This window comes from Prionailurus bengalensis, chromosome C2, assembly GCF_016509475.1.
Source record: "Prionailurus bengalensis isolate Pbe53 chromosome C2, Fcat_Pben_1.1_paternal_pri, whole genome shotgun sequence".
In the NCBI taxonomy this organism is placed as follows: domain Eukaryota; kingdom Metazoa; phylum Chordata; class Mammalia; order Carnivora; family Felidae; genus Prionailurus; species Prionailurus bengalensis.
This window is the reverse complement of record NC_057350.1, coordinates 9224313-9249242: the sequence shown is the minus strand read 5'-3', so window position 1 is coordinate 9249242 and position 24930 is coordinate 9224313. Positions and strand designations below refer to the sequence as shown.

General features: G+C 46.7%; 1 protein-coding gene across 3 annotated transcripts in view; it reads left to right on the top strand.

Annotated features, from left to right (window-relative positions):
- Positions 1 to 24930, top strand: part of DOP1B (DOP1 leucine zipper like protein B) — a 106277-nt gene that overhangs the window by 41702 nt on the left and 39645 nt on the right. For all 3 annotated transcript variants that reach the window (XR_006299299.1, XM_043593636.1, XM_043593634.1), the window contains exons 6-16: positions 737 to 835; positions 1175 to 1298; positions 3149 to 3258; positions 3572 to 3686; positions 5973 to 6093; positions 8070 to 8189; positions 10463 to 10565; positions 11626 to 11817; positions 13851 to 14535; positions 16234 to 16505; positions 24385 to 24537. Coding sequence is in view for 2 of the 3 variants with exons in the window: in XM_043593636.1 (XP_043449571.1) it covers positions 737 to 835; positions 1175 to 1298; positions 3149 to 3258; positions 3572 to 3686; positions 5973 to 6093; positions 8070 to 8189; positions 10463 to 10565; positions 11626 to 11817; positions 13851 to 14535; positions 16234 to 16505; positions 24385 to 24537 (2094 nt within the window). In the remaining variant the exon portion in view is untranslated. The remainder of the gene's footprint in view (positions 1 to 736; positions 836 to 1174; positions 1299 to 3148; positions 3259 to 3571; positions 3687 to 5972; positions 6094 to 8069; positions 8190 to 10462; positions 10566 to 11625; positions 11818 to 13850; positions 14536 to 16233; positions 16506 to 24384; positions 24538 to 24930) is intronic.

Sequence of the window (24930 nt, the reverse complement as noted above, 5' to 3'; positions counted from 1 at the left end):
ACCTAAAGACATTCCTTTCTGGATCCTAGAATTTGAGGTCTTAGAACCTGACCATCTCGTCCAAGCCCTTCAAGCTCTCAGATGCAACGTGTGAGAGCTGCAGCTGATCCACTGTCTGATGTTACACTGTTTACAGCCTCCTTGGGAACTTCCTGGGTGTGACCTGGAATGTCCTATACATGCAGAGGGCAGGGGGAGGCCAAAGGAAGAGGCAGGCCACTCCAGATTGGTTGGCGGGCAGTTTACTATGCCGGGGAGCTTACTGATGAGGCTTGTCTTGGGCGGGCACAGGACAAGTAGATCTCTGCATCCACCTGCCAGATTGTAAAAGTTTACTATGTAGAGACTTTGCCTGGGTCAGTCACATATACCATGCAGGTGTCGTCAGTGCCACATCACCATGTCAAGGCTGTGTCCCTCAGGCAGCTTCTGAGGCAGGGAAGGCAAGCAGAACGCACACTCCCAGGACAGAGAAGAAGGTGAGGAGCCTCCAGCTCACAGGTCAGCCAGGTCACGTCATCTCGATGACCTCTTCTCACTGCCCCACCCCCAGTGTCTAGAGCTAGAACCCATATTTCCACATTTCCGCCTTACTGTTGTAGTCCATGTGATTTAACACAGTGGTTTCAAGATTCCCAGGAAGAGTTAATTTTATTTTTGTGAGTGTAAAGAGTAGCCTACAAATGATGTTAAATGACTTGGGAGTGAAATGTCCATGCTGTTTTATCATCTACAGGTAAAGTCTCTGTGTGCATCACTGTTGGACTCCAATGTTCTGGTGCAAAGAAATAATTTGGAAATTGTTCTGTTCTTCTTTCCATTTTATACATGTCTGGTAAGCCGTTTGTGTTCTCCCAGGAAGTCCCTAGTATTCCCGAGGATGTGGGGGACAGGGGGCAGGTGGGACAGATCCAGGCAGCTTTATAGCAGCCACTTTGCGGTCACCATTTGCTTCCAGCTGGCTGAAGCGTCCTTGTTCACTTTTGTGAGGATGGTGTTTCCGTAGCAAAAACTGAGTAGCTTCTGCCCGTGGGCATCGTGAAGAACCAACCCCTTTTGAGAACTACCTTTTTAAGAGCAAGCTTGGTAGACCGGTAAGGAAGGGCTACATTCAGAAAGCTGATGATCTACTTGTGCATCCCTCTGCAGTAAAGTTTTCTCTGTCTTCCAATAGGATTCCAACGAGAGAGCCATTCCTCTGCTCAGATCTGACATCGTGCATATCCTGTCAGCCGCCACCCAGACCCTCCTGAGAAGAGATATGTCTCTAAACAGAAGACTTTATGCGTGGTTACTAGGTACTGAGCAGTATACGACAATCGAAAGTCGAAGTTAACATGAAACCTTATAGTGCTGATTTGTGGATCAAGTTTCAGTCTTGGTGATATGTTTCTGAATCATGAAGTATGGAGAGAGGACACACTGACGGAATATGGCACCGGTCAGATGACTTCTGCCTATGCTGTAGCTTTGCTTATGTTGCAGCTGTTACACAAAAAACAGGGAAATAAACAAATGGGGTTTTTTTTTAATTTTAGAGATTGAGAGAACGTGCGTGATTGGGGGAGAGGGAGACAGAAAGGGAGGGAGGGGGAGAGAGAGAGAGAGAAAGAGAATATCTTAAGCAGGCTCCACGCTCGGTGCGGAGCCCGACGTGGGGCTTGATCCCATGACCCTGGGATCATGACCTGAGGCAAAATCAAGAGTCAGCCACTCAGCAGATTGAGCCACCAGGTGCCCGTAAATGGGATATTTAAAATGCTCACTGAATTGCATTTTAAGAAGCTTGAAATACCCCAAAAACTTGTAGTGAAACCTCCAAGTAGAAGCTTGCTGCTATGAAGAAGTCTCGTGGGCTTGCGGGGTGTGAGAGCAAACCCACAGGCGGTTTGATACAGATGGAAATGTTTGTGGTATTGACCTAAAGTTTTGGAAGACATTTGGAACCGACTTTGGGAGAGGCTGAGAACCCGGGCCCATGTTTCTGTGCACAGCCCATAAACTTGTAGAAAAGCCTTTGACGGTTGGTTCACAGGGACAGAGTTCAGGAAATCCCAGGGCTCGGAGGCTAGCACTTCAGAATTTTATAAATCTGCATGTTCGTGTACCTGAACACAGGTGGCACACAAAGTGACCATGAAAGGACTCCACAACTTTTTTTTTTTTAAGACTTTATGATTTTAGAGCAGTTTCAGGTTCACAGCAAAATTAAGAGGAAGGTACACAGTTCCCTCCCCCTCCCCCCCACAACCTCCCCACCAGAGTGGCACATGTGTCACAGTCTGTGAACTGGGGCTGGCACGTCATCACCCAGCGTCAGTGGCGTCCCCCAGGGCTCACTCGTGGTGGTGAGCATTCTGTGGGCTTGGACACGTGTAAGGACACGCGTCCACCTTTACAGCATCACGCAGAGTGGCTTCACTGCCCTAAAGAATCCTTTGCTTCTCCGCTTTTACAACTCTCAGCATATAGGTCTTCTCACACCAAAGGCAGGAAGTTCTCTGGACCCTTTCCTTCCTCTCTTCTCCCTAGTTACAGAACTTCCAGAGCCCATTGCATGGAAGCCAGTGAAGGATGTCAAGAAGAATATTTACAGACTCTTTAAGCATTTTTATCAAAAGGATGATTCTGATAAATGCTCAGCTCCCGCTTAGTTGGCCTTGACATGCTGTATATAGAGAGGACCTGGGATCAAGTTGAGTGCTGGCTCCCACCTGTTAGCCTCAGCCCCAGAATCCATGCTCCTAATACCATGAGATACCTTTCTTGCCCTGAAGACCTCACAGACTTACCCAGAACTCACAATAAGAGCATATAGAGGAGAATAGCTTGAGTTCACATACTGCCATATAAATGCTGGATTTTAAAAATGATCCTGTTTCCATTAGGTCCTTGTAATCAGACTTATCCAAGACAGGGTGAACTCTTGGGATGAACTAAATTGATTCCTGTTGAGCTGGAATCCTTAGCATACCGCTTTTTTTTAATCAGAAAAAGAAAATGTGACTTAGTCTCACCAGGTTGGAGTTTGGTTTTCTGTTGGAGGAGTTCTCTTTTTAAAAATACCGCAGCATGAGACCCTTGCATTATGTTATGTACCTTAAAATTATAGATCTTGTTACAGCTCATGGCTCTTGTTCTCTTGCAGGTTCAGATATTAAAGGAAATACCGTTGTGCCAGAATCCGAACTCTCAAATTCTTATGAAGACCAGTCCTCGTATTTTTTTGAAAAATATTCTAAGGATCTTTTAGTTGAGGTAAAGGAGACTTTCTGGAAAGTAGATCCCAATCAGAACATTCCTGATCATAATTCCTCAGTAGGTTGATTTGTAGGACCTCAAAGTAGACGTTGGGAATGTTGCTGGATACGCGGTTGGGAAAATTCTGTGTGTGTCTGTTTCGTGCCCTGTGACTGGTTTTCTATCAGAAATACTATCCCAGAATACTTAAAATTAGAAAAAACCAATAATGTCATACTGTGCTTAAAATTAGAAAAACCAAGAGTGTCATGCTGTGCTACACTGTCCTACAATATCCTAATATGTGGCTTTTTTGGGGAAAAAAAAAAAGGGTCTAGCTGAGATACTGCACCAGAAGTTCTCAGATGCTGACATAGAGGAACGCCATCATGCGTATCTGAAGCCTTTCCGCATCCTCGTCAGTCTTCTGGACAAGCCGGAAATAGGTAATGTTAGAAGTGCGGTTACCGGGGTGCCTGGGGTGGGGGGGGGGGCTCAGCCGGTTAAGAATCCGCCTCTTGATATCAGCTCTGGTCATGATCCCAGAGTCGTGGGATTGAGCGCAGTGTCGGGCTCTGCACTGCGCGTGGAGCCTGCCTGGGATTCTCTTTCCCTCCCTCTCTTTGCCCCTCCCCTGCACTCGCTTGCATGCACACGCACGCTTGCTCACTCTCCCTCTAAATAAACTTTAAGGAGGAAAAAAAAAGAAATGCAGTTATCCTCATAGGCCCGATGTGGATTGCCTGTGTCGAGGGAGTTAAACTTGGCGAGACACGGTCAACATGTTATTTTGAATATAATTCAGTCATTGGAATTTCAGAATCTTGAAGCATTTTCATCACCTTGTGTGTTCAGTCATCCTGTCTGGGCACCACTTAAAAGTTTTGCACAATAACTTGAACGCTTTTGTTGGAAAAATACCTTGGAGCTCCTATCGTGCGCATCTGTGTGTGTGCCTACAGAGCACATAGGGCACTGATTGTGTGAGAATGTTTCCTCAGTCCAACGTCATGCTTCAAATGCACTTTGATTTTATTTTCAAGCGAGTAGGGATCCTCCTCCCTCTCTTTGCCTCACGACCCAGGGAAAGCCACGTCTGCCGTGTGGGCCTCAGTCTGTTCCTCTGCCAAATGAAAGGGGTTGAACTAGACTCCAGCTCCTGAAGGGTCCCCTCTTGCACACTGTGGTCCTGTGAGTGTCAGCTAAAAACACAATGACCTCTGTCCCTTGCTTAGAGAATAGAAATTGCTCTGATATCCATTCACGGTAAGATCTTAACATCCAACCACTTGAGTGGGGGGGGGGGGGCAGAGAGAGGGAAACAGAGACTCCCAAGCAGGCTCTGCAATGTCAGCACGGAGCCCGATGCGGGGCTCGAACCCACGAAACCGTGAGACGATGACGGAGCTGAAACCGAGAGCCTGACGCTTAACTGACGGAGCCACCCAGGCGCCCCCAAAGTGTTCAACGTTCTTATACTGTAGGTAAAATATACTTGGGGCTGATCATCAAAAAAGTTCCCAAAAATGAATAAATAGAAGTTTTCTCAGAGGCACGTTTTCGGTTTTGTGGAAAAGCAGCATCAAAGATTAATCTGCGGATTGCTTTTTACACGGATACATTGAGAGAGCTTTTACTTTCTCAGAATCAATCCTGTTTCCATCCCTTTGCGCGCTTGGGTGAGAAGCCGCTCCCTTCACTGCCTGGTGGCTGCTGGTTGTGGGGCAGAAATGTCCAGCCACCTTCCACCTGCCTGATTGACAGCAGTGTTTCTCTAACCTGCAGCGGGTCCAGTTCTTTTGTGCCATTTTAATAAGCTTTTCAAGAGCAGTGTTATTTTTTGGGGGGGTTCTAGCTCACGATGAAAAGGATTTAGACGGGCACCTGGCTGATTCCGTAGGCAGAGCATGTGACCATTGACGTTGGGGTCGTGAGTTTGAGCCCCTTGGTGGGCTCGAGATTACTTTAAAAAAAAGATTAAAAGCAAAAATTCAAAGTGTAAAAACATTTTTTTTTTAATGAAAAAATAAGGAAAGTTGCCCTATTCTACTCTGTTGGTATTTATGCCGGGTAACGTCTCTGGCCAGAGGTGATGCACACTTAACGCACACCTAGCACACACCCTGGATCCGTCAGGCAGAAGCAGGCGTGGGCAGGTTACTCAACCTGCCTGCCTCTGTCCCCGTATCTGTAGTCCGTACAGCAGTCGGTACCTGGTCGCGCGGCTGTTGTGAGGATGGAATAAGTTAATAGATACAACGTGCTTAGGGCGCTCTCTGGCCCGTAGTGTGCGTGACAGAAATGCTGGCCGTTTACATGAATGTTGTTCCCCCAGCTAAAGTTGTCATTATCAGACTAAAGTTTCTGAGCATTTTATTTTATTTTTTTTTTTTTTAATTTTTTTTTTCAACATTTATTTATTTTTGGGACAGAGAGAGACAGAGCATGAACGGGGGAGGGGCAGAGAGAGAGGGAGACACAGAATCGGAAACAGGCTCCAGGCTCTGAGCCATCAGCCCAGAGCCTGACGCAGGGCTCGAACTCATGGACCGTGAGATCGTGACCTGGCTGAAGTCGGACGCTTAACCGACTGCGCCACCCAGGCGCCCGTTTCTGAGCATTTTAGACTCTAAAATTGTATGTACGGTTCCTCTCTATTTCATGAGTGCGCCATTTATTTATTTATTTAAATACGGATTATTAACCTCTCTCTGTTTTCTTTTTCATCACAGGGCCTCGAGTGGTTGGGAATTTGTTCCTTGAAGTCATCCGGGCCTTTTATTCTTACTGCAGAGACGCTCTCGGCTCTGACCTTAAACTTAGCTACACCCAGAGTGGAAACTCGCTCACAAGGTACGGGTTTGGCCTCCAGCTTCGCACTTCTTCCTCCCTCCCTGATGCTGCTCGTCTCACTTCCCCTGCCGTGTGGTATAAAGTGTGCGGGGCTGGAGAAAGTGGACACGCGAGGGATCGCCACCCGCGTGAAGATAAAACCTGTGCGCTTGAGTCAGTCGCCGTGAAAGGACAGTTCCCTGTTGAATACCGTGAAGGGTTTAAAAGGCGTTGAAGCCAGTCTCCACCCAGCCTGGGATGTACAAAATGTATTTACTGAGCGAGTAGGAAACCCGGATCTGGTGTGTGTCCACGTGGTGACTTACCGGGAGGATGGCAGGAGGAGGGTAAGGTTGGGAAGTGGAGCCCGTGGCAGAGGGGAGAGCCAGGCAAGGGCACGCTGAGGGCAGGTGCCGCAGGACCCTGAAGGCAGAGCAGGTGAGGTTCAGGACATGGCAGACATGGTGCCTTGGAGTATATAGTTCTCTCTCGACCCTGGGTTTTGTTTTTGTTCCTTTTAAGATAGTGCAGTGTCTTCCTTTTGACTTTATTATTTTTTTAATGCTTTTATTTATTTTTGATGGAGAGAAAGAGAGAGAGTGTGCACAAGCGAGCCAGGGAGGGGCAGAGAGAATCCCAAGCAAGCTCCAGACCCCAATGCAGGGCTTGATCCATGAGATCATGACCTGAGCCGAAACCAAGAGTCAGATGCTTAACTGACTGAGCCACCCTGGTGCCCCTTACTTTATTCTTGATGTAGTTTCCTTCTGCCTGAATTAGCATTGGATATATTGAAAATTTAAAGCTATTTGAGGATTTATCTGGCTTCTTAATTGTAAATGTACCAAGAGTTCTGAGTGTTTGCTTTTTTCCTCCCAGAATTTTTCCTCTTTTCCTCCTCTTTTTTCCTCTTTTCTCCCAGAATTACTGTTTTTCTAAATATGAAAGTAACCATGCCCTTTGTGGAACATACCAGTATTTGAAAATGTCAAGAAAAAAGATACCACCCATACTCCACCACCCTTGAGAGAAAAACATAAAACGTTTTCATTTCTTTCCAAACTTTGAATGCATATATATACAGATGCCTGTCTTTTATTTTAAAGATGGTATTACGAGCTATTTAACTGCCTGTTTTTTCTTTTAAATGCAAGTTGTGAGTAGCTCTGCTCTCTTCTACAATGGAATATAATGGTTGTCTTAGGTTCCTCAGTAAGGATTGATCATCCGTTTAAATAAATCCTGACCGATTGATTAATCTCCTGCTGACCGACTTGTAGGTGGCTTCCAATTTTTCAGTATTTTTAAATGGCCTTGCAACGGTATCCTCATGCATATATCTTTGGGTGACCATGCAAGGATTTCTGTAGGGTAAATCCATAGAATAAATTTCCTGAGTCATAGAAGGTACACATTTAAATTTTAGCCAAATTTCCCACCCAAATGGGAATACCATGGGAATATAGGTATACCATATTATTTTACCAACAGACTATCTCATTACCCACAGCTGGACTCAAACTGATTTTCTATACCAGATTCTTTTCATAACAGCTCTGACACTTATTTCTTTTTATTTCTTTTTTAAATGTTTATTTATTTTTGAGAGACAGAGAGAGAGAGACAGAGCATGAATAGGGAAGGGGCAGAGAGAGACGGAGACACAGAATCCCAAGCCGGCTCCAGGCTCTGAGCTCTCAGAACAGAGCCTGACACGGGGCTCGAACTCACAGACCACAAAATCATGACCTGAGCCGAAGTCATACGTCTAACCAACTGAGCCACCCAGGCGCTCCTCTGACACTTCTTTCTAAGAGAATGTGTCAATATAAATCCTGTTTAGGATGGCATGCAAACTCTTTACAGTAACAGGACAGTAACATTTTTATCTTTCTTGGGATTTGTCCATCTCTCCAGAAACAAGTTTTCAGGAACAGTGTTCTTGTAGTGAAGGGTTTCTCATGGATATAGTTAAGAGTCTCCACCTTCCCTTACAGTGCAATAAAAGAAAACAGAAATGCCTCGGAGATTGTTAAAACGGTGAATTTGCTGATCACTTCCCTAAGCACAGACTTTCTCTGGGATTATATGACAAGGTGCTTTGAGAACTGCTTTAGGTAAGTGTCCAGTTCCAGATTATAGAATGTTCAGGAAGGACTGGAAGCTCTTGTGGTTTCATAGCTGCTTTTGGTGGCTCAGGTTGGGTGATCTCTGCTGAGCACACGACGGGAAAGAATTCAAATCTTAGCAGAATAAAAAATATTGCCATTAAGAAGGTTCAGGTAATCTCTGCCACATAATTCTGAAGCTTTTTTACTTATTAATTCTAATTAATTAATTAATTGATTGATTAATCAATTAATTGAGATGAAAATCCTGTGCATTTTCAATTTACGTTGACTAAATAGACTCTTTGCACAGTTCTCCTGGAGGCTGATGTGTTTAAGGAGGCTTAGTTTTGTGGCTCTGTGTCTAGAGTGAGTGATTTTGAAATCGTCAGTCTCCTTAAATTCTTACTGAAATTGTTCCATAACAGGTCCGATAAAAGCATAATGTCTCAGCTGCCACAATCAGCTTCAAGTCACCTTCGGTCTGATGACTTGTACCACCTTGACATCGTGGATGGTGGCCCCGCTCTGGGGATCCACATGCCTCCCTGCGAGCCTTTCCCCGGTCCCTCTCCCTACAGCAGGGGAATAGCGTCATTTCTCAGAGCCCGTCTTGTCCTGAGTCCCCCGTCAGCCTTCCTTCCTGTCACCCTTGAGTGCGATGCTCTGTGCCATCACTGTCCTCCACTACCCAGCAGCTTAGCAGAAGCTTGACTTGTCGCTTCCTGTAGGCCCTTCTCTGGCCTCAGAGCCCTACACGCACTCATTAACGCCTCGGGACAGCCCAAGGAGAAGTGGGCCCTTGTATCACGTTAGAAAGCCAGGGCCCAGTGACACGCAGCCCTTGTGTGGCTGCGCGGCAAGTTAGCAGCAGCCGAGATGGGAACCTGGGAGCACCTCACTTCCCGGCTGCTCCCACAGTGCAGCTCTGTGTCCCCTAGAGCCAGGTCCCAGCAGGTGTTCAAACCTGTGATGAATGAATTGTAGCTGGACCCACGGGCAACCCAAGGCCATGTTATACGGAAGCTGGACTGTATTTTGGTCAGCCTGTTTCCACTTCAGAGTTAGAAGGTGTGCTTTCTTTTTTTAAAAAAATCAACTACGAAACATTTCAAGTGTCAGGAAAACCAAGAAGTAATGTCAGATACACATGCACCCATTACTGAAATTATAGTTAACCCTTGGCCGTTTTTTTTGTTTTTGTTTTTTTTTCAGATTTTTTTTTTTTAAGGAATAAAATGTTGCTACTCAGATAGAACTAACTCCTACCTTCCCAGCACCTTCCCCCTTCTTACTGGGATTATTAGTGTCCGTCCTAGCCGTGATGTTGTCTGTGCATTTATAACAAGTGCGTATCCAGAAATGATACAGTCTCGTGTGTCTGTTCAGGCTTTCCATAAGCGGTATCAGGTTGTATATAACTTTTTACAGTGTGCTGTTTTGGTGGTGGGTTAACAGTCCTTTGGAGAGCAGTCTGTACACCTGGTAAAAACACTAGTTTCAATTTGTCCTTTGTCCTGTCTCTTTACACACACATGCGCAAGTTTCTTTAGAGGAGACACGGAGAACAGTTGCCTAGGCTAGAGTGTGTGTACTTCTTCAAGGTGCTCAGATAAATGCCAAGATAACTACATGGTAATTTGCAGTGAAGACACTGAACTCAGGCAAGTTGTCCCATGAGAGCTAGATGAATCCAAAGTTACTCTGTTTTGAGCACCGACACGTATCTGTTTTTTAACTTACCTATTTAACCAGTCACCTGCTTCTTTGAAAAGAAGTGTTGAGTTTTATAGCATAAGCGGCCACCGATAGAGCTGAGCGGTGTGGACGCTGGAGAGTCTAAGCCGCTCCCGTGCCCGAGCTCACGGGGGTTATGGGGAGGCGCTGTGTCAGGTTGCTTTCGGGAAAGTAAAACGACTGCTCAGCCTGCCCTTCTCTAGCCAGGCGCCTTCCCTCGGAACATGCCTTTGGTTTGGGGCTGGGGACCTGGTGTTGCACCCGTAGCAGAGCTCCGGATCCGCTGGCCGTGGAATCCCACCTGGGCGTGGGACCACCCTCATCTGAACTGTTGGAGTTCAGATCTGACCAAACCCATTTTGGAGATAAGCAGATTCAAGACACTGACACTTCTTTGTGTTAGTTTTAAAAAGCTTAATTATGAGAATTACAGAAGCTATCTTTCATTATGTTTGAGATAGAGGAACTTTATTGGGCGTCATGAATGCTTGAAGTTACCATGGGAGAAAGAACTGATTTGTTTTTCTTTCCTGTGACTTCTGTAGACCAGCGAAGCAGAGTTACACTGTCGGGAACAGCGTCAGCCCTCCTCCGACGGTCTCGGAGCTCTGTACCCTCCTGGTGTTCCTTCTGGATGTTATTCCCCTGGTGAGGCCCCTTGCTGGGAAGAGGAGGCTCCATGCTTGGCTGATATTTACGCTTTTCATTAGTGTCGTTGGCCTGATAAACCTTGCCATACTGAAAAGTGGTTTTACGTAAACACACAACACTTTTTTTCATGTTTATTTATTTTATTTTATTTTTTTTAACATTTATTTTTTTTTGAGAGACAGAGAGGCAGAGCATGAGCAGGGGAGGGGGAGAGAGAGATACAGAATCTGAAGCAGGCTCCAGGTTCTGAGCTGTTTGTTAGCACAGAGCCCGACGCAGGGCTTGAACTCACGAACTGCAAGACCATGACCTGAGCTGAAGTCGGACGCTCAACCGATGGAGCCAGCCAGGTGCCCCTTTAATGTTTATTTTTGAGAGACAGAGACAGAGACAGAGCAGAGCATGAATAGAGGAGTGACAGAGAGGGAGACACAGAATCTGAAGCAGGTTCCAGGCTCCAGGCTCCAAGCTGTCAGCACAGAGCCCAACGCGGCGCTCGAACTCACGAACTGCGAGATCATGACCTGAGCTGAAGTTAACTGACCAAGCCACCCAGGCGCCCCCAATGCACGACACTTTTAATGTTTGTTTTGGCGCAGAGAATGTAGCTGAACTTAATCTCTTATGGCTTTTATGTCTTATTTAAAAGAGGTTATAACTTTAAGCCACTTATAAGCGCCCCAAGGCAAAGTTATGTAAACCAGAGATGACCTGGGCATCATTCTACGCTATGTTGTTTAGTAGTGAGAGTAAATGTACCTCTAGGTAAAATTGTGCAGTTGACTAATTTTCTCAAAGGAAGCTAATTTACTTAAATATAGAAACAAATGTGGCAACAGTTTTCTACTAGAAAAGGTAAAGACAGTTGAAAAAAAGAGGAAGAATGTCCATTGATTTGTCTAGATCAAAAAGAAAATACTTTGTTTTCTGATTTGGGAACGAACATGAAACTTATGCTCTTAAAAAGTGGACTTTTCTAAAGTGCCATTTTGAGGTGCATTTGCTTTTTTCTGATCAAAACTTGAAAGCCCATTAAACCTGGGTCTTTTTTCCACAGGAACTTTACTCTGAGGTACAAACCCAGTACCTCCCGCAGGTGCTGGGCTGCCTGGTGCAGCCTCTGGCCGAGGAAATGGAGACTCTAAGCTTACCTGAGCTCACGCATGCCTTGAAGACATGTTTCAAAGTGCTGAGCAAGGTCCAGATGCCACCTTCCTACCTGGACATGGAGCCCACGAGTGGAAGCACGGTACGTGCCTCGAGGAGCTGACGTGGTTCTCCAGGTGAGGCTTATGCCCTCCTGGGAGCAGGAAGGAATTAGGGTTGGTTAGGGGAGGAGTAAAGGTCAGAGGATGTAGTGGTAATATCTAAGTTATGCTTCTAAAATCCTCAGACACTTTCCAAAGCTTTTAGCATGGAAGCTGATCACCCCTTCACTTTGCCTACCCACCCCCCCCTTCCTCCTACAGCTCTCGGTTAGCTTCCACTCACCTTCCAGATCTTGTCATGTGTATGTTTTTGTGTGTTGGTGGTATCTCTCTAAATGCGTAAATGAGGGGCACTGGGTGGCTCAGCCGGTTAAGCGTTCGACTTTGGCTCAGGTCATGATCTCGGGTTCGGGCCCTGTGTCGGGCTCTGTGCTGACAGCCCTGTGCCTGCTTCAGATTGTGTCTCCCTCTCTCTCTCTGCCTCTCCCCTGCTCGTGCTCTCTTTTCCTCAAAAATAAATAATAAACATTAAAAAAACGACACCACCACCACCTAAGTGAGATACTAGTTTACCTGGTCTGCAATAACAAAGTACCAAGGACCGAGTGACTTAGGTGAGAGGAAGTTGTTGTCTCATGGTTCTGGAAGCCAGAAGTCTCCACAACAGTCTAGCTGTGGGCTTTACAGTGTCTTCCAGTCTTGCCCCGTTGGGGTTATTTAGGCGGTTTCTGGGTTTCACTGTTACCGCGCTGCGTCCTAGTGCAGCTTGTTCGTGGCTGCGGGTTTCTCTGAAGGATCAATGCCTTGAAATGGATTGTAATGAAACCCATTTCTTTTTAAACTGGGAGAGAGGTACGCTTGCCCCTTCTGACTTGATGTGGGCGCTGCCAGACCAGGTCCCCAGAAGACTGTGTCACAGTTCCCTAAGCAGTTCGATTTTTTTTTTTTAATTTTCCACTTCGCTTCAAGATTTGAAAATTCCGGGGTGCCTGCCTGCATGGCATAGTCCCTTGAGTGTCTGACTCTTGATTTCAGCTCCGTTCATGATCCTGGGGTTGTGGGATCGAGCCCCGAGCCCCGTGTCGGGCTCCATACTGAGCATGGTGCCTACTTGGGATTCTCCCTCTCCCTCTGCTCCTCTCCCCCACATGCTCGCTCGCTCTCTCTCTCTCTCTCTCTCTCACTCAAAAAAAAAAAAAACATGATTTGAAAATTCTGGCCTTGACACCCATTCAGTGTAGCCAAGGGCAGGAGAGTGGACAGGCTGGTAGCCAGGCACTCCCGGAGGCTCTGGGCCTGCCCCTCGGGTGCAGACTCACTCATAGACATTTCCTTTTCACAGTGAGCCCTTTTCTTTTTCTAGCTGTTATAGCTAATCGGAAAAAAATCCTATAAATGATTTAAGGTACAAAGTTTAAGCGTTTGTCTATAAACATAATTAACCGTGTTTTTAGAAGTGCGTACTGTTTCATTCTTCCCTAGAGAGCACAGTGGCGTAAATGGTGAAGTGTTTTAAATTTAATGTAATATTATGTAAGTTAACAGTGTACGAGGAGAGGCTGGTGATCAAAGGTTGCAGTGGCATCCCTTTGAAAAAGCCACAAAGTGTAGACACACACACACACACACATGTAGGTGGATGGATAAGGTGCTATATATACAGGGGCAAACCCTTCATTCTAGTTCTCTGCTCTCGTTTTATTTCTTCATGCCTTTATTTTACCCCCACTCCAATGTCCTCATTCACGTTTGAAATTTAAATAGATCAGAAACTGTTTTTGCAAAAGGTTTTTGAACCTCAAAGGCCTAAATCAATGTACAAAGTGGGCTCAACGCCAGCCTGCGCAAAGAGCTGGAGACACAGTGGCCTCTCTCTGGGCTTGCACCCATCTCCATCCCCCTGATGGGCCTTCTTCATTTTATTAGACACTTTTGCACGGGGGTTGTCTTGGGGTAGAGAATTATGATTTTGGAAAACAGGAGGTGCAAGCCTTTGGTTTGCTGGATTCGGCTGATTCTTGAATCCCTTGGCCCCGTGAGATGGTGTACAGTTACAAATCTCCATTTTTTGCAGAGTCCAGTAAAACATGAAAACAGTGAAGTAATTATAGACACAAAGGCGGTGATTCCGGGTGATGAAGAAGCTTCGTTTCCTCCCCTTAAATCTGAAGACAGCGGGATCGGGCTCAGCGCCTCGTCCCCGGAGCTGTCGGAGCACCTGCGGGTCCCCAGGGTGTCTCCCGACAAGGATGACGTTTGGAAGAAGGGTGGGAGCATGCAGAGGACGTTTCTGTGCATCCAGGAGCTGATTGCCACCTTTGCCCACAAGAACATCTTTGGGGTGCAGCCGACGGCGTCTGGAGAAGAAACCAAGTGCGAAGAGCCCGCAGGCCGCAGGGACGAGGGCGGGCCACCAGGCACGGCGGTCAGTGACCCCGGCGGGAAGAACTCCTGGGATGCCAAGCCCATCAGCGTGCCCCAGTTTAAGCAGATGCTTTCTGACCTCTTCATGGCTCGAGGGTCTCCATTTAAGACAAAAAGTACGGAGTCACCGTCACCTGTGCCCCGGAGCCCTGGCCGGAAGAAGGAGGGGGACTGGGCCGTGGAGCAGGGGGTCGTGGACCTGGGGAGTTCACGGGAGGCCTGCCGGGAGGCCTTCGCTGCCGCATGCCACCTGCTGCTGGACTGCGCTACCTTCCCTGTGTACCTGTCCGCGGAAGAGACAGAGCGCCTTTGTGAAACCCTCTTCCGGCTCCCCGGTGAGCACCCTGCCCCACGGAGCCACCCCGAGGAGTCCCGACACCTAGCTGATGTTTGCAGACAGGCTGAAACCGCGTCTGCTGGGAGGGGACTCTTCCCCACACTCGTCTCCTCCTTATTTTGTCATAAGCTGTGTGTGCATTTGACTCGTGTCTTACTGATGGCAGATTGGTGAGGCTGGGGCTGTAGTTTTGACCTTTAGGTGTCCCATGCCGCCCATTAAAGGATCTGGAACATAAAAGGTGCTTAATGATAATCAAGAAGTAGGCTGTTTCATGAGGCCTGTTGTTAAAGATTTGTGTTAGTTTGCTAAGGTTGCCATGACAAAGTCCTCCCAACTGAGTGGCTTAAAAAAACAGAAAGGTATTGTCTCCGGCCCTGGAGGCAGAAGTCTGAGATCAGCCTGTTGGCAGAGCCATTCTCCGTTTGAAGGCTCTGGGTAGGGATGTGTTCCAGCCCTCCCCCTTAGCTTCCGGTAGTTCCTGGGACCGTGGCGTTATAATTCCAGTCTGCATGGCATTCCTCCATGTGCGTGTATGTGTCCTGCATTCAGATTTCCTTCTTATAAGGACACCAGTTGTGGTGGATCAGGGGCCCATTCTAATGTGACCTTGTTTTAACTAATTACATCTGCATCAACCCTGTTTCTAAATAAGGTCACATTCTGAGGTCCTAAAGGACCTTATGACTGCAACATAAGAATTTGGGAGAGTTGGGGGGTGAGGGGTACACAGTTCAGCCCATAACAGGCAGCTTCTTAGAAGCTCAGGCCGCCATAACAAAATCCCATAGATCAAGTGGCTTAAACCACAGAAATTTCTTTCTCAGAGTTCTGGAGGCTGGAAGTTGGAGATCAGGATGCTGGCATAGTCCGTTCCTGAGGAGGGCTCTCCCCTCGGTTATAAACGGCCACCTTCTTGCAGGATGCTCACATCCTGGGGACGTGTGTGGGGGTGGATCTCTCTAATGTGTCTTATAAGGGCACTAATCCCGTCATGAAGGCCCCACCTCTGAATACCAGCACATTAGGGGTTGGGGCTTCAACATCTGAATTTGGGGCAGACACAATTCAGTCCTTAGCAGGCATTGAACACTTAAAGAAAAAGAGAGGAACATGGAAAACAAGAAAGAAGGGATCAAATTGAAGGGAACACAGGAACACAGGACAGAGCTGTCCCCTCTTGTAGCCATTACGGTAAATTTCCTGTGCGGTCTGTCTCTCAAATCATTAGCTGCAAATGACACCGTACTTGGAGGCACTGCACTTGGAATTCAAGTCCACAGTATATTTTGGGCCTCTCTTAAAGCTAATGCCAGGAGTCCCACTATCGAGAGAGCAGCCTTGAAAAAACATTTTGAACTCTACACCAAAAAATGTGGATATACTATATGTAAATTTAAAAGAAAATTTTAACGTTTTACTGGATGTAATCTTTTAAAATAAAAGACGCTTTGAATCATCCCAGAGCCCTGACACGTTTTCAAAATTCAGGTAATCTGACAAGCTTTTGAAGGCAGACCCAGTCCCCTTTGTCCTCTGGCCCTGAGCGATGCCTGATAGCACGTCCCCACGAGAGATTATCGCACCTGCTGGCCGTGTGACTTTTGGACCTCAGCGTGTCTTAGGATCTGCGAATTGTGAAGCATTTTCACGCGATTTTCTTTATCTCCATCCTCTCTGACTGGCTTCCTCCCAGGAGGCGGCGACTGCACTTTCCCGTCGTGGCTGAGATCCCTCATGACCGTTTGCTGCTGTGTGTCTGACTGCTTCCTCCAGAACGTAGCCATCTCCACTCTGCTGGAGGTGATCAACCACTCCCAGTCCCTTGCCCTGGTCATCGAAGACAAGATGAAACGCTATAAAAGCTCTGGACACAACCCGTTTTTCGGCAAGCTGCAGATGGTGACCGTCCCTCCCGTTGCTCCAGGAATATTGAAAGTCATTGCAGAGAAAACAGACTTCTATCAGGTACGTCCCACTGGGAGGAGGGGGGTGACGCCCTCTTCCCAGCTCGCTATCTAAAGTTGTCCCCAAGGTCCCAGTCACTGTGATAAGAGGGATGTGGCGGCTCTGGTGACAGCTGGAGAGGGTTGCTCGAACCCTGTGCCTGCCTTGCCTGTCCCTCTGTCCCAGGCTCCTGGTACAGTTTCTGGCTCTGTGGCAAGAGGGCAGTAAAGTATTTGTGTTCAGTTTTGGGCTGACTGGACTTCGTACATAAGGACTGTTAGATTCTCTAAACATACGGAAGAAGAGACTGGGCCCTAATTTATAGGGTTAAAGGCTCCGAAGCTATTTAGCCTCAAGGAAAACTTAGTTACTTGTCAAATTTAGGAAAGCTCGCTGAAGATGGTGAGCAGCTGTTGTTCCTCTTTGTGGGGACAGTGTAAAACAGTTTAAAGCTACATATGATAGGGCTCTTTTAACTGCAAGAAGTTAGAAACAGTTCCAGCTGGGGCCCCGGGTGGCTCAGCTCATGATCTCACAGTTCGTGAGTTCGAGCCCCGTGTCGGGCTCTGTGCTGCCGGCTCAGAACCTGGAGCCTGTTTCGGATTGTGTATCTCCCTGTCTTCTCTCTCTGCCCCTGCCCCACTCGAGCACATGTGCACGCGCGCTCTCTTTCTCAAAAATTAAAAAATGTTAAAAAAACAGTTCCAACTAGGTCATGAGGAAAAGTGAAATTTATTATAAAGGTGGTGCCCGTGGATGCCAAAGGGCAAGCGTAGACTGCAGCTGGGTCTCCTGGGCTCTCCGCTGGGCGGCTGTTAGATCCTGAGGCTGCTCCTTCTCCACGTCGCTCGGCTGTTCAGGGGTCACCTAACTAACTCGGTTGCCACTTGACCTTTGGTCTGCCATGTGACCCTCAAGTTCCTGTAGCTAATGATGTTTGTATGTCTTTCCCACAGTTGTGAACTGGTCAGTGTTACTAAACAGTCTGTCAGTGAGGCACCTGTGGGTCAGGGCCCTGCTTCTCCAGCCCGCCCAGCAGTGATGGGGGCCCAGGGGTGCAGAAAGGGATGTGCCTGCTCACCAGGACCTTTTCCCTGCAGTGATGGGGCAGCAGACACCCTGAAAAGTTTTGACACTGAGGAAGAGAGCTTTCTGATATTTTATGGGTGAATGAGATATTGAAACCGTCCAGTCCCTTTAGGTCCTAACAGCCTGTGCTCTGAAAGCCTTTGAGATAGGCCACCCTTCTCCTGTTTGGGATGAGCGCTTCTCAAGCAAGTCACGTAACTGAGGCCACCTCTCGGCTTTATTGCTTTTTGTTGTTGTTAGTGACAGCTTTATTTAGATAGAATTCACATACCACATAAATCACCCACGTGAAATGTGCAGTTCAGCAGTTTTTACCATATTCACAGAATTGTACCGTTTTACCTATTTTCTCTTTTTTTAACATCTCCTTTGTAATTTTCTTTTTGAGCAAATGAATGCTTTCCGGTTCAGTATTTTAATCGCTTTAATGATTTTCCTCAGTATATTTTTGGAGCTCTTAGTGGTCGGTCTAGGGTGTAGCAGGTACATCCTAACTTACCAGAATCGACTCACTTCCCGACTAAATTCCAGTGAAACCCAGAGGCCTCCTGCAGCATGGGCTTCTCCTCTTCCCCTTCTTGTGCTGTTGGTGCGCACGTGACATCCATGCACATCACGAACCCAATGATGTGGTGTTATAGTCGTTACATAATTTTATGTCCTTATCAGGAAGCTGGGAGAAGAAAGGAAAACACACAGCGAGACAGAGTGTGTTACTTAACCTCCTTTTTTTTTTTTCTTTTTTTTTTTTTTTTTTTTACCATTTCTGGCTCTTCTCTTGTGGATTTCAGTCCGTACCTGGGCCATTTCCTTCCTCCTCTGCACCTGCGCTGCCACCCCCTCCCCCGTGCCACTGATGCTGTGTCCTGCCAGTGCACTTGAGCAGTACCTGTGTGCCTGTCGTTCACACAACCTTTTGAAGAGAATCAGTGGAAAGAAAAAAGGAGATACACACTTAGGTTGTCTTTGTAGAACCATGTAATTACCTTTACTGGTGCTTTTTGCCTTTTCTATGGATTTGATTCACTGGGGTCTATTGCTTTCACCTTGAAGAACTTCCTTACATGTTCCTTTTTTTTTCAACGGTTTTTTTTTTTTTTTTCTTTTGGGACAGAGAGAGACAGAGCATGAACGGGCGAGGGGCAGAGAGAGAGGGAGACACAGAATCGGAGACAGGCTCCAGGCTCTGAGCCATTAGCCCAGAGCCCGACACGGGGCTCGAACTCACGGACCGCGAGATCGTGACCTGGCTGAAGTCGGACGCTTAACCGACTGCGCCATCCAGGCGCCCCCTTACATGTTTCTTATAAGACAGGTCTGCTGGCAACAAATTTGCTCAGTTTTTGTTTATCTGGGAATGTCTTCATTTCACCTTCTATTATAAAAGATAGTTTTACTAGATAGCATGCTCTTCATTGGGCTTTTTTTTTTCCTTTCAACACTTTGAATATAAGAACAAATCTACTTTAATCAGCCCTGGGTATGCCTGAATATGCAATGTTTAAGGAAAGCAGCACTTTTTATTTTTATTTTATTTATTTTTTAACATTTTTATTTATCTTTGAGAGAGATAGAGTGCGAGTGGGGGAGGGGCACAGAGAGAGAGAGAGAGAGAGAGAGAGGGAGACACAGAATCGGAAGCAGGCTCCAGCCTCTGGGCTGTCAGCACAGAGTGCAACGTGGGGCTCGAACTCCCCAACCACAAGATCGCGACTTGAGCCAAAACCAAGAGTCGGATGCTTAACCGACTGAGCCACCCAGGGTGGCCCCAGGAAAGCAGCATTTTTTAAATAATCTGTAACAAATGCTCATGTGAATGTTCAAATGAACTTACCATTTGAATTCACCATTGGATACGTGATCCCACTGTCTTCTTGTCTCCAGCCTTTCCTATAAAAAGGCAACTCTTAATCTTACTGGGTTTCCCTTATAAATGATGAGTGAGTTTTCTCTTGGTGCTTTCAAGATTTTCCCTCCTTTGTCCATTGGCATCTCATTGTGACGTGTCCAATGTGGATGGCTTGGAGTTTATCCTACTTGGAATTCTTTAAGCTTCTTGGATGTGTACATTAATGTTTTTTCATCAAATGTGGGAAGTTTTTTTTAGCCATTGTTTCTGCACGTATTTTTCCTGCTGCTTTCTCTTCTCCTCACCTTGCACTCCATTTGTGGGAATCTGCTGCACTTGATGGCGTCCCACATTTCTCTAAGGCCCTGATCATTCTTCATTCTTTCTTCTCTCTGTTCTTCAGATTTCATAATTTCTGTCGACCGGTTCTCTTCACTGATTCTTCCTCGTCTTTGATATGAACTGCTGAGCCTCCTCAGGGGTGAAAGTTTTATTTCAGTTATTGTATTTTCAATTCTAGATTTCCACTGGGTTCTTTTTTTTTTTAATGCTTTCTACTTGTTGATATTATCTACTTGATGAGAAGTTATTGTACCTTTCTTTACTTCCCCCCCCCCCCCCCGAGAGAGGGCACGAGTGAAGGGCAGAGAGAGAGAGAGAGAGAGAGAGCGAGCTGGGGCACACTCGAGGCAGGGCTCAAGCTCACAGATGGAGAGATCATGACCAGAGCCAAAGTCAGATGCTTAACGTCTGAGCCACCCTGGTGCCCTTCCTTTACTTTTTAAAACATGGAAGGGGCGCCTGGGTGGCTCAGTCGGTTAAGCCACCGACTTCGGCTCAGGTCATGATCTCGCGGTCTGTGAGTTCAAGCCCCGCGTCGGGCTCTGTGCTGACAGCTCGGAGCCTGGAGCCTGTTTCAGATTCTGTGTCTCCCTCTCTCTGACCCTCCCCCGTTCATGCTCTGTCTCTCTCTCTCTCAAAAATAAATAAACGTTAAAAAAAATTTTTTAAAACATGGTTTCCTTTAGTTTTTTGAACACATTTATAGTGGCTACTTTGATGTCTTTGTTGAATAAATCTGACACCTGGGTTGCCCTCACAGACACCTTCTGTTGCCTGCTTTATTTCCCTTGTGTATGTATTGTATTCTTTTGTTCCTTTGCATGTCCTATAGTTTTTCTTGAAGACTGGGCATTTTAGATAATGTATCATAGCAACTTTATTCTGACCCCTCCCCCCAAGTCTTTTTGTTGTCTTCATTTCTTGTTTATTGCTTAGTGACTTGCCTAGACCGTTTTAGTGAAGTCTGTTTCCCCGGAGGTGTGAGCCCTGTGGCGCTACTCCCTGGAGCAATGTGCAGGCCCCTGAGATGACGGTGGTCTTAGCTGGGTTCTCATTGACTATATCTCTCCCTGGTCTCTCTGAAGCTGTGTCTTTTGGTATCACACCCAGCTGTTAGGCTCCACTAACTGCTGACTGATTGCTCTCTTGTTTCCATCGGGGCCCAAAGACATAAATTACTCTACAGCCTGATAATTTTTTGACACTAGTCTTTGAGGGGTTTTGTGTTTTGTTTTTTTTTTTGTTTTGCCAGGAGAGTTCTTCCTAGCTCCCTCTTTTCCTGGTTATTTCTGATAAACAAGCTGGCCTGTGGTTTAATTTGTTGCTGTGCTGGAGCTTCCAGCCTCCTCTTAATTACTTACTTCAAAAATTCCATTGTTTTTAAGAGTACCCTAGGCTTGAACTTCCTCACCCTCTTCCAAGTAAACTCTTTTCCCTTGATGGAGCTCTCTGTTTTGTGGCCTGCCTCTCCCTCTGGGCAAAGTCTCCATGTCCCATTGCTTAGGAAGAGCTGGGACCCAAATAGTGACCTGCTTCTTTTGGAGTGAAAGCTCCACAGGTTACTTGCGGGGGGGGGGGGGACCTCCAGTCTTGTGAGCTGGCTTCTCCCAGCATATAACCTCCCCCCTGTAAGCAAAGTAGGGTAAGAGTGACCAGAACCCCAGCACTGTTGGCCTGCAGCCCAGTTACAGCCTCCACCCGAGAGGAGGGATGAGGAGTGAAGTGCCGCTGCCTTCCCTTTCGCAGAGCCTTGGACTAGGAGCTGGTGGGGAGGGGACTCTACCTGGAGTGGGTAGTCACCTTGTTCCTCGAGCCTCACTGAGCCGAGGGGGTGGGCAGGGTTGTAGTTCAACTGCCACAGACTTGTTGCTTTAACTGTAATTTAGTAGATATTCTTGAATAAATGTTTCTTTATTTCCTGAATGCCCTTAGGATAATTTCCAAAGACCCTAAATTATGTTTTATTTTTTTATAACTTTCTGTAATTTTTTAAAATGTTGTAATTTATATTTTTATAATTTTATAATTTTTTAATATTTTTTTATTTTTATTTTTCTCTGATAGTCCACAGAGCTCCTCACACAGCCGTACTAACTTGCATACTCAGATCCCGTTTACAGGATTAGGTCCTGGTGGAGCTTTATTTAATTGCTATTCGGCTTGGGCCCTTTGTCCCCCTCCCCTTCCTGCCAAAATTGAGCCCGTGTGGATCTTGCAACTAGAAACAGTGTCACCGTAATACAGCAGCAGTGAATGGGCAAGTCCTTCCTTCCTTGGTCCTGCATATATCTGAGAAGCTTGGCATCATTGTATTATAGGCACAGAGAGGAAAACAGAGGAAAGAACTTAGCCCATGAATCTTTGACTGCATTAATTACTCTTGCGATGATACACGCTTAGTGATGTTTTTGAAAAGGACACTTTTTCGAGTTCTGTCTGAAGTCCTGAATTTTGTTTTGAATCAGATTTAGTACATATCTCAGTACTTACCACTCATCATGCACTGTAGCATCCTTTATTAAAGTATACAACTCTCAAGGGCTGGGGCGGCAGGGGCCGGTGCCTGACCATGTCCAGATGCTGGACAGGAGCCAGTAAAGCAGCCTGCACCAACATCCAGGCCGCCCCCCAGTTCTCGGGCTCTAGGAAGAGGGCTGCTTCCAGATCTTCTAGACTTTTCTCATTCCCACGGAACAGTCCACGTACCAGCGTTCCTGTTGCCCGCGACGTACAGAATAAGGTCTGCAATCCCATGAATCCCCTGACCTTTCCGATCAGGTGGTAAAGGCAGAATTCAGTTCACTAATGAAGTGTCCAGAACATAGGGATCAAGAAGTCCAACATAGATGAAAGAGCAGGTGTGTGTTTTGGGATCAACATCCACTCTCCAACCCTTCAATTCCAGGAGGAGTCTTTTACCTATAAATTTGCCCATGGGGACTACAAGTAAAGGGACGACTCTGCTTAGTCAAAAGTTTTGTATCAGAGGTTTAATTGCAGTTTGATAATTGGAAATCACATTCCTTTAGATTAAAAAAAATAATGGACATCATGGTTAGGGGTTCCAGGCAGTTGGTGGTTAATCTGATCTATGCAGAGAAGATAGTTTTGTCGAATAGAAATAAAGGGGCCAAAAAAGGAGTCATTTGGTCTAAGATGTACTTATAAAGTATTACAGTCTATAAGGCATAGTCTTTGTTTTGTTTTGTTTTTTGTTTTTGGGGTTTTTTTTTGTTTTGTTTTTTAATTTACATCCAAGTTAGTTAGCATATGGTGCAACTATGATTTCAGGAGTAGCTTCCTTAATGCCCCTTACCCATTTAGCCCATCCTTCCCCCAACTTCTCGGGTAACCCTCTGTTAAAACATAAGAGACCCTTAAATATGGGGAGGCATAAAAACATGACCTGGAAGAATGCCTTCAGAGATTCCTTCCAGGAAATGGGATTGACCCTCCCTTTGAGTCTCACCCAGTGGGGCAGGCACCCCCAACCCTCACTGGGGCTCCCTGGAATTTAGGGAAGGGGTGCAGCCAGGTGCAGACCCTGCATGTTTAAAGAGCTAAGATCAGGGCTGAGGAGACAGAAGACTTGATTTGGGTTGTGATTTGTGTCCTGAAAGTGAGCTGGGCATCCGCCACGGCACTGTGCGTGGAAATGGGAACAGGCAGGTTTATGGAGTTAACACCTCGAAAGACACGAGTCTTCATCGCTGCCGTGTGGTGACCAGTTTGAACCAGCCACAGGTGGTAGGGAAGGTGCTGCAAGTGTCACCTCAAGACTGGTGACCACTGCAAATCTACCACACTGCCAGCACATAGTAAGACTGGGTCAAGTGTGCTGGTCGGATGGATACGTCAGCCAATAGGTTCTTGCTTCCAATTGATATCTCTTGGAAAGTAACGTCAAGGTTTGGGCAAGAGCTGCAGTGTTCTTAGCTGGTCAGAAACCTCCAAGTTTCAAGGGGTGCCTGGCTGGCCCAGTTGATTGAGTCTGCAACTCCTGATGCCAGGGCCATGAGTTCAAGCCCCACAAGGCATAGAGCTTACTTAAAAAATGAAAAGAGTGGGGTGCCAGGATGGCTCAGTCAGTTAAGCATCCCACTTTGCCTCAGGTCATGATCTCACGGTTCGTGGGTTCGAGCCCCGCATCAGGCTCTGTGCTGACAGCTCAGAGCCTGTAGCCTGCTTCAGATTCTGTGTCTCCCTCTCTCTCCCACACTCATGCACTCACTCACTCTCTCTCTCTCTCTCTCTCTCTTTCAAAAATAAAAATGTTAAAAAAACACATTTTTAAAAATTAAATGAAAAGCGTTGTTTTGGGGCGCCTGGCTGGCTTAGTCAGTAGAGCCTGCGACTCCTGATCACAGGGTCATGAGTTTGAGCCCCTCATTGGATGTAGAGAAACCTCCAAGTTTAACCTATCACATTACCTGCTGGGGTTTTAGTTTGGTTTGGAGTTTGCTTTGCTTTGTTTTGTTTGTTGATGGTACTTCTCTGTATATTAAGGATTCTCACGTAGCAAGTGTAGAGAGAAGCCAGTTCCTCGGGGCTGGGACTGGACTGGCACAAGGAAGAAATGCGGGTGCTGCCTGTGTTCTCACGGTCGCCCTTCTGTCACAGAGGGTGGCTCGTGTGCTTTGGAATCAGCTGAACAAGGAGACCCGGGAGCATCACGTCACCTGTGTAGAGTTGTTCTACCGGCTGCACTGCCTGGCCCCGACGGCCAACATCTGTGAGGACATCATCTGCCACGCCCTCCTGGACCCTGACAAGGTCAGTCTCAGCAGCCTGTCTTCTCTGTCCTATGATCCCAACTGCCAGGCCACCCATCACTGCCTGTGCCCGGGACAGACTTACACACATACAGTCATGCCGGGGCTCAGCGGGCATCCTGATCAATCAACAGGTGTTACAGAATCTTGGGGTCGGGAGGCCTTCGGAAGCTCTAGCCATCCTTTTCAGAGTCCTGAGAACATGGGTTGTGTCCGTATTAAGGCTCACCAGGGAAGTCTACCCCAACTCCTGGGATGTTTGCAGGAACCGTGAGCTCTCGCAGGTGAAGTAGGCAGTCATAGAGAATGCATCGCCCTTTTAGGCCCTGGCCGTCCTTTGCAGTCAAGTTGTATCCTGGTTCTCTAAGCCACTTGGGCCTGACACCTTCAAGAG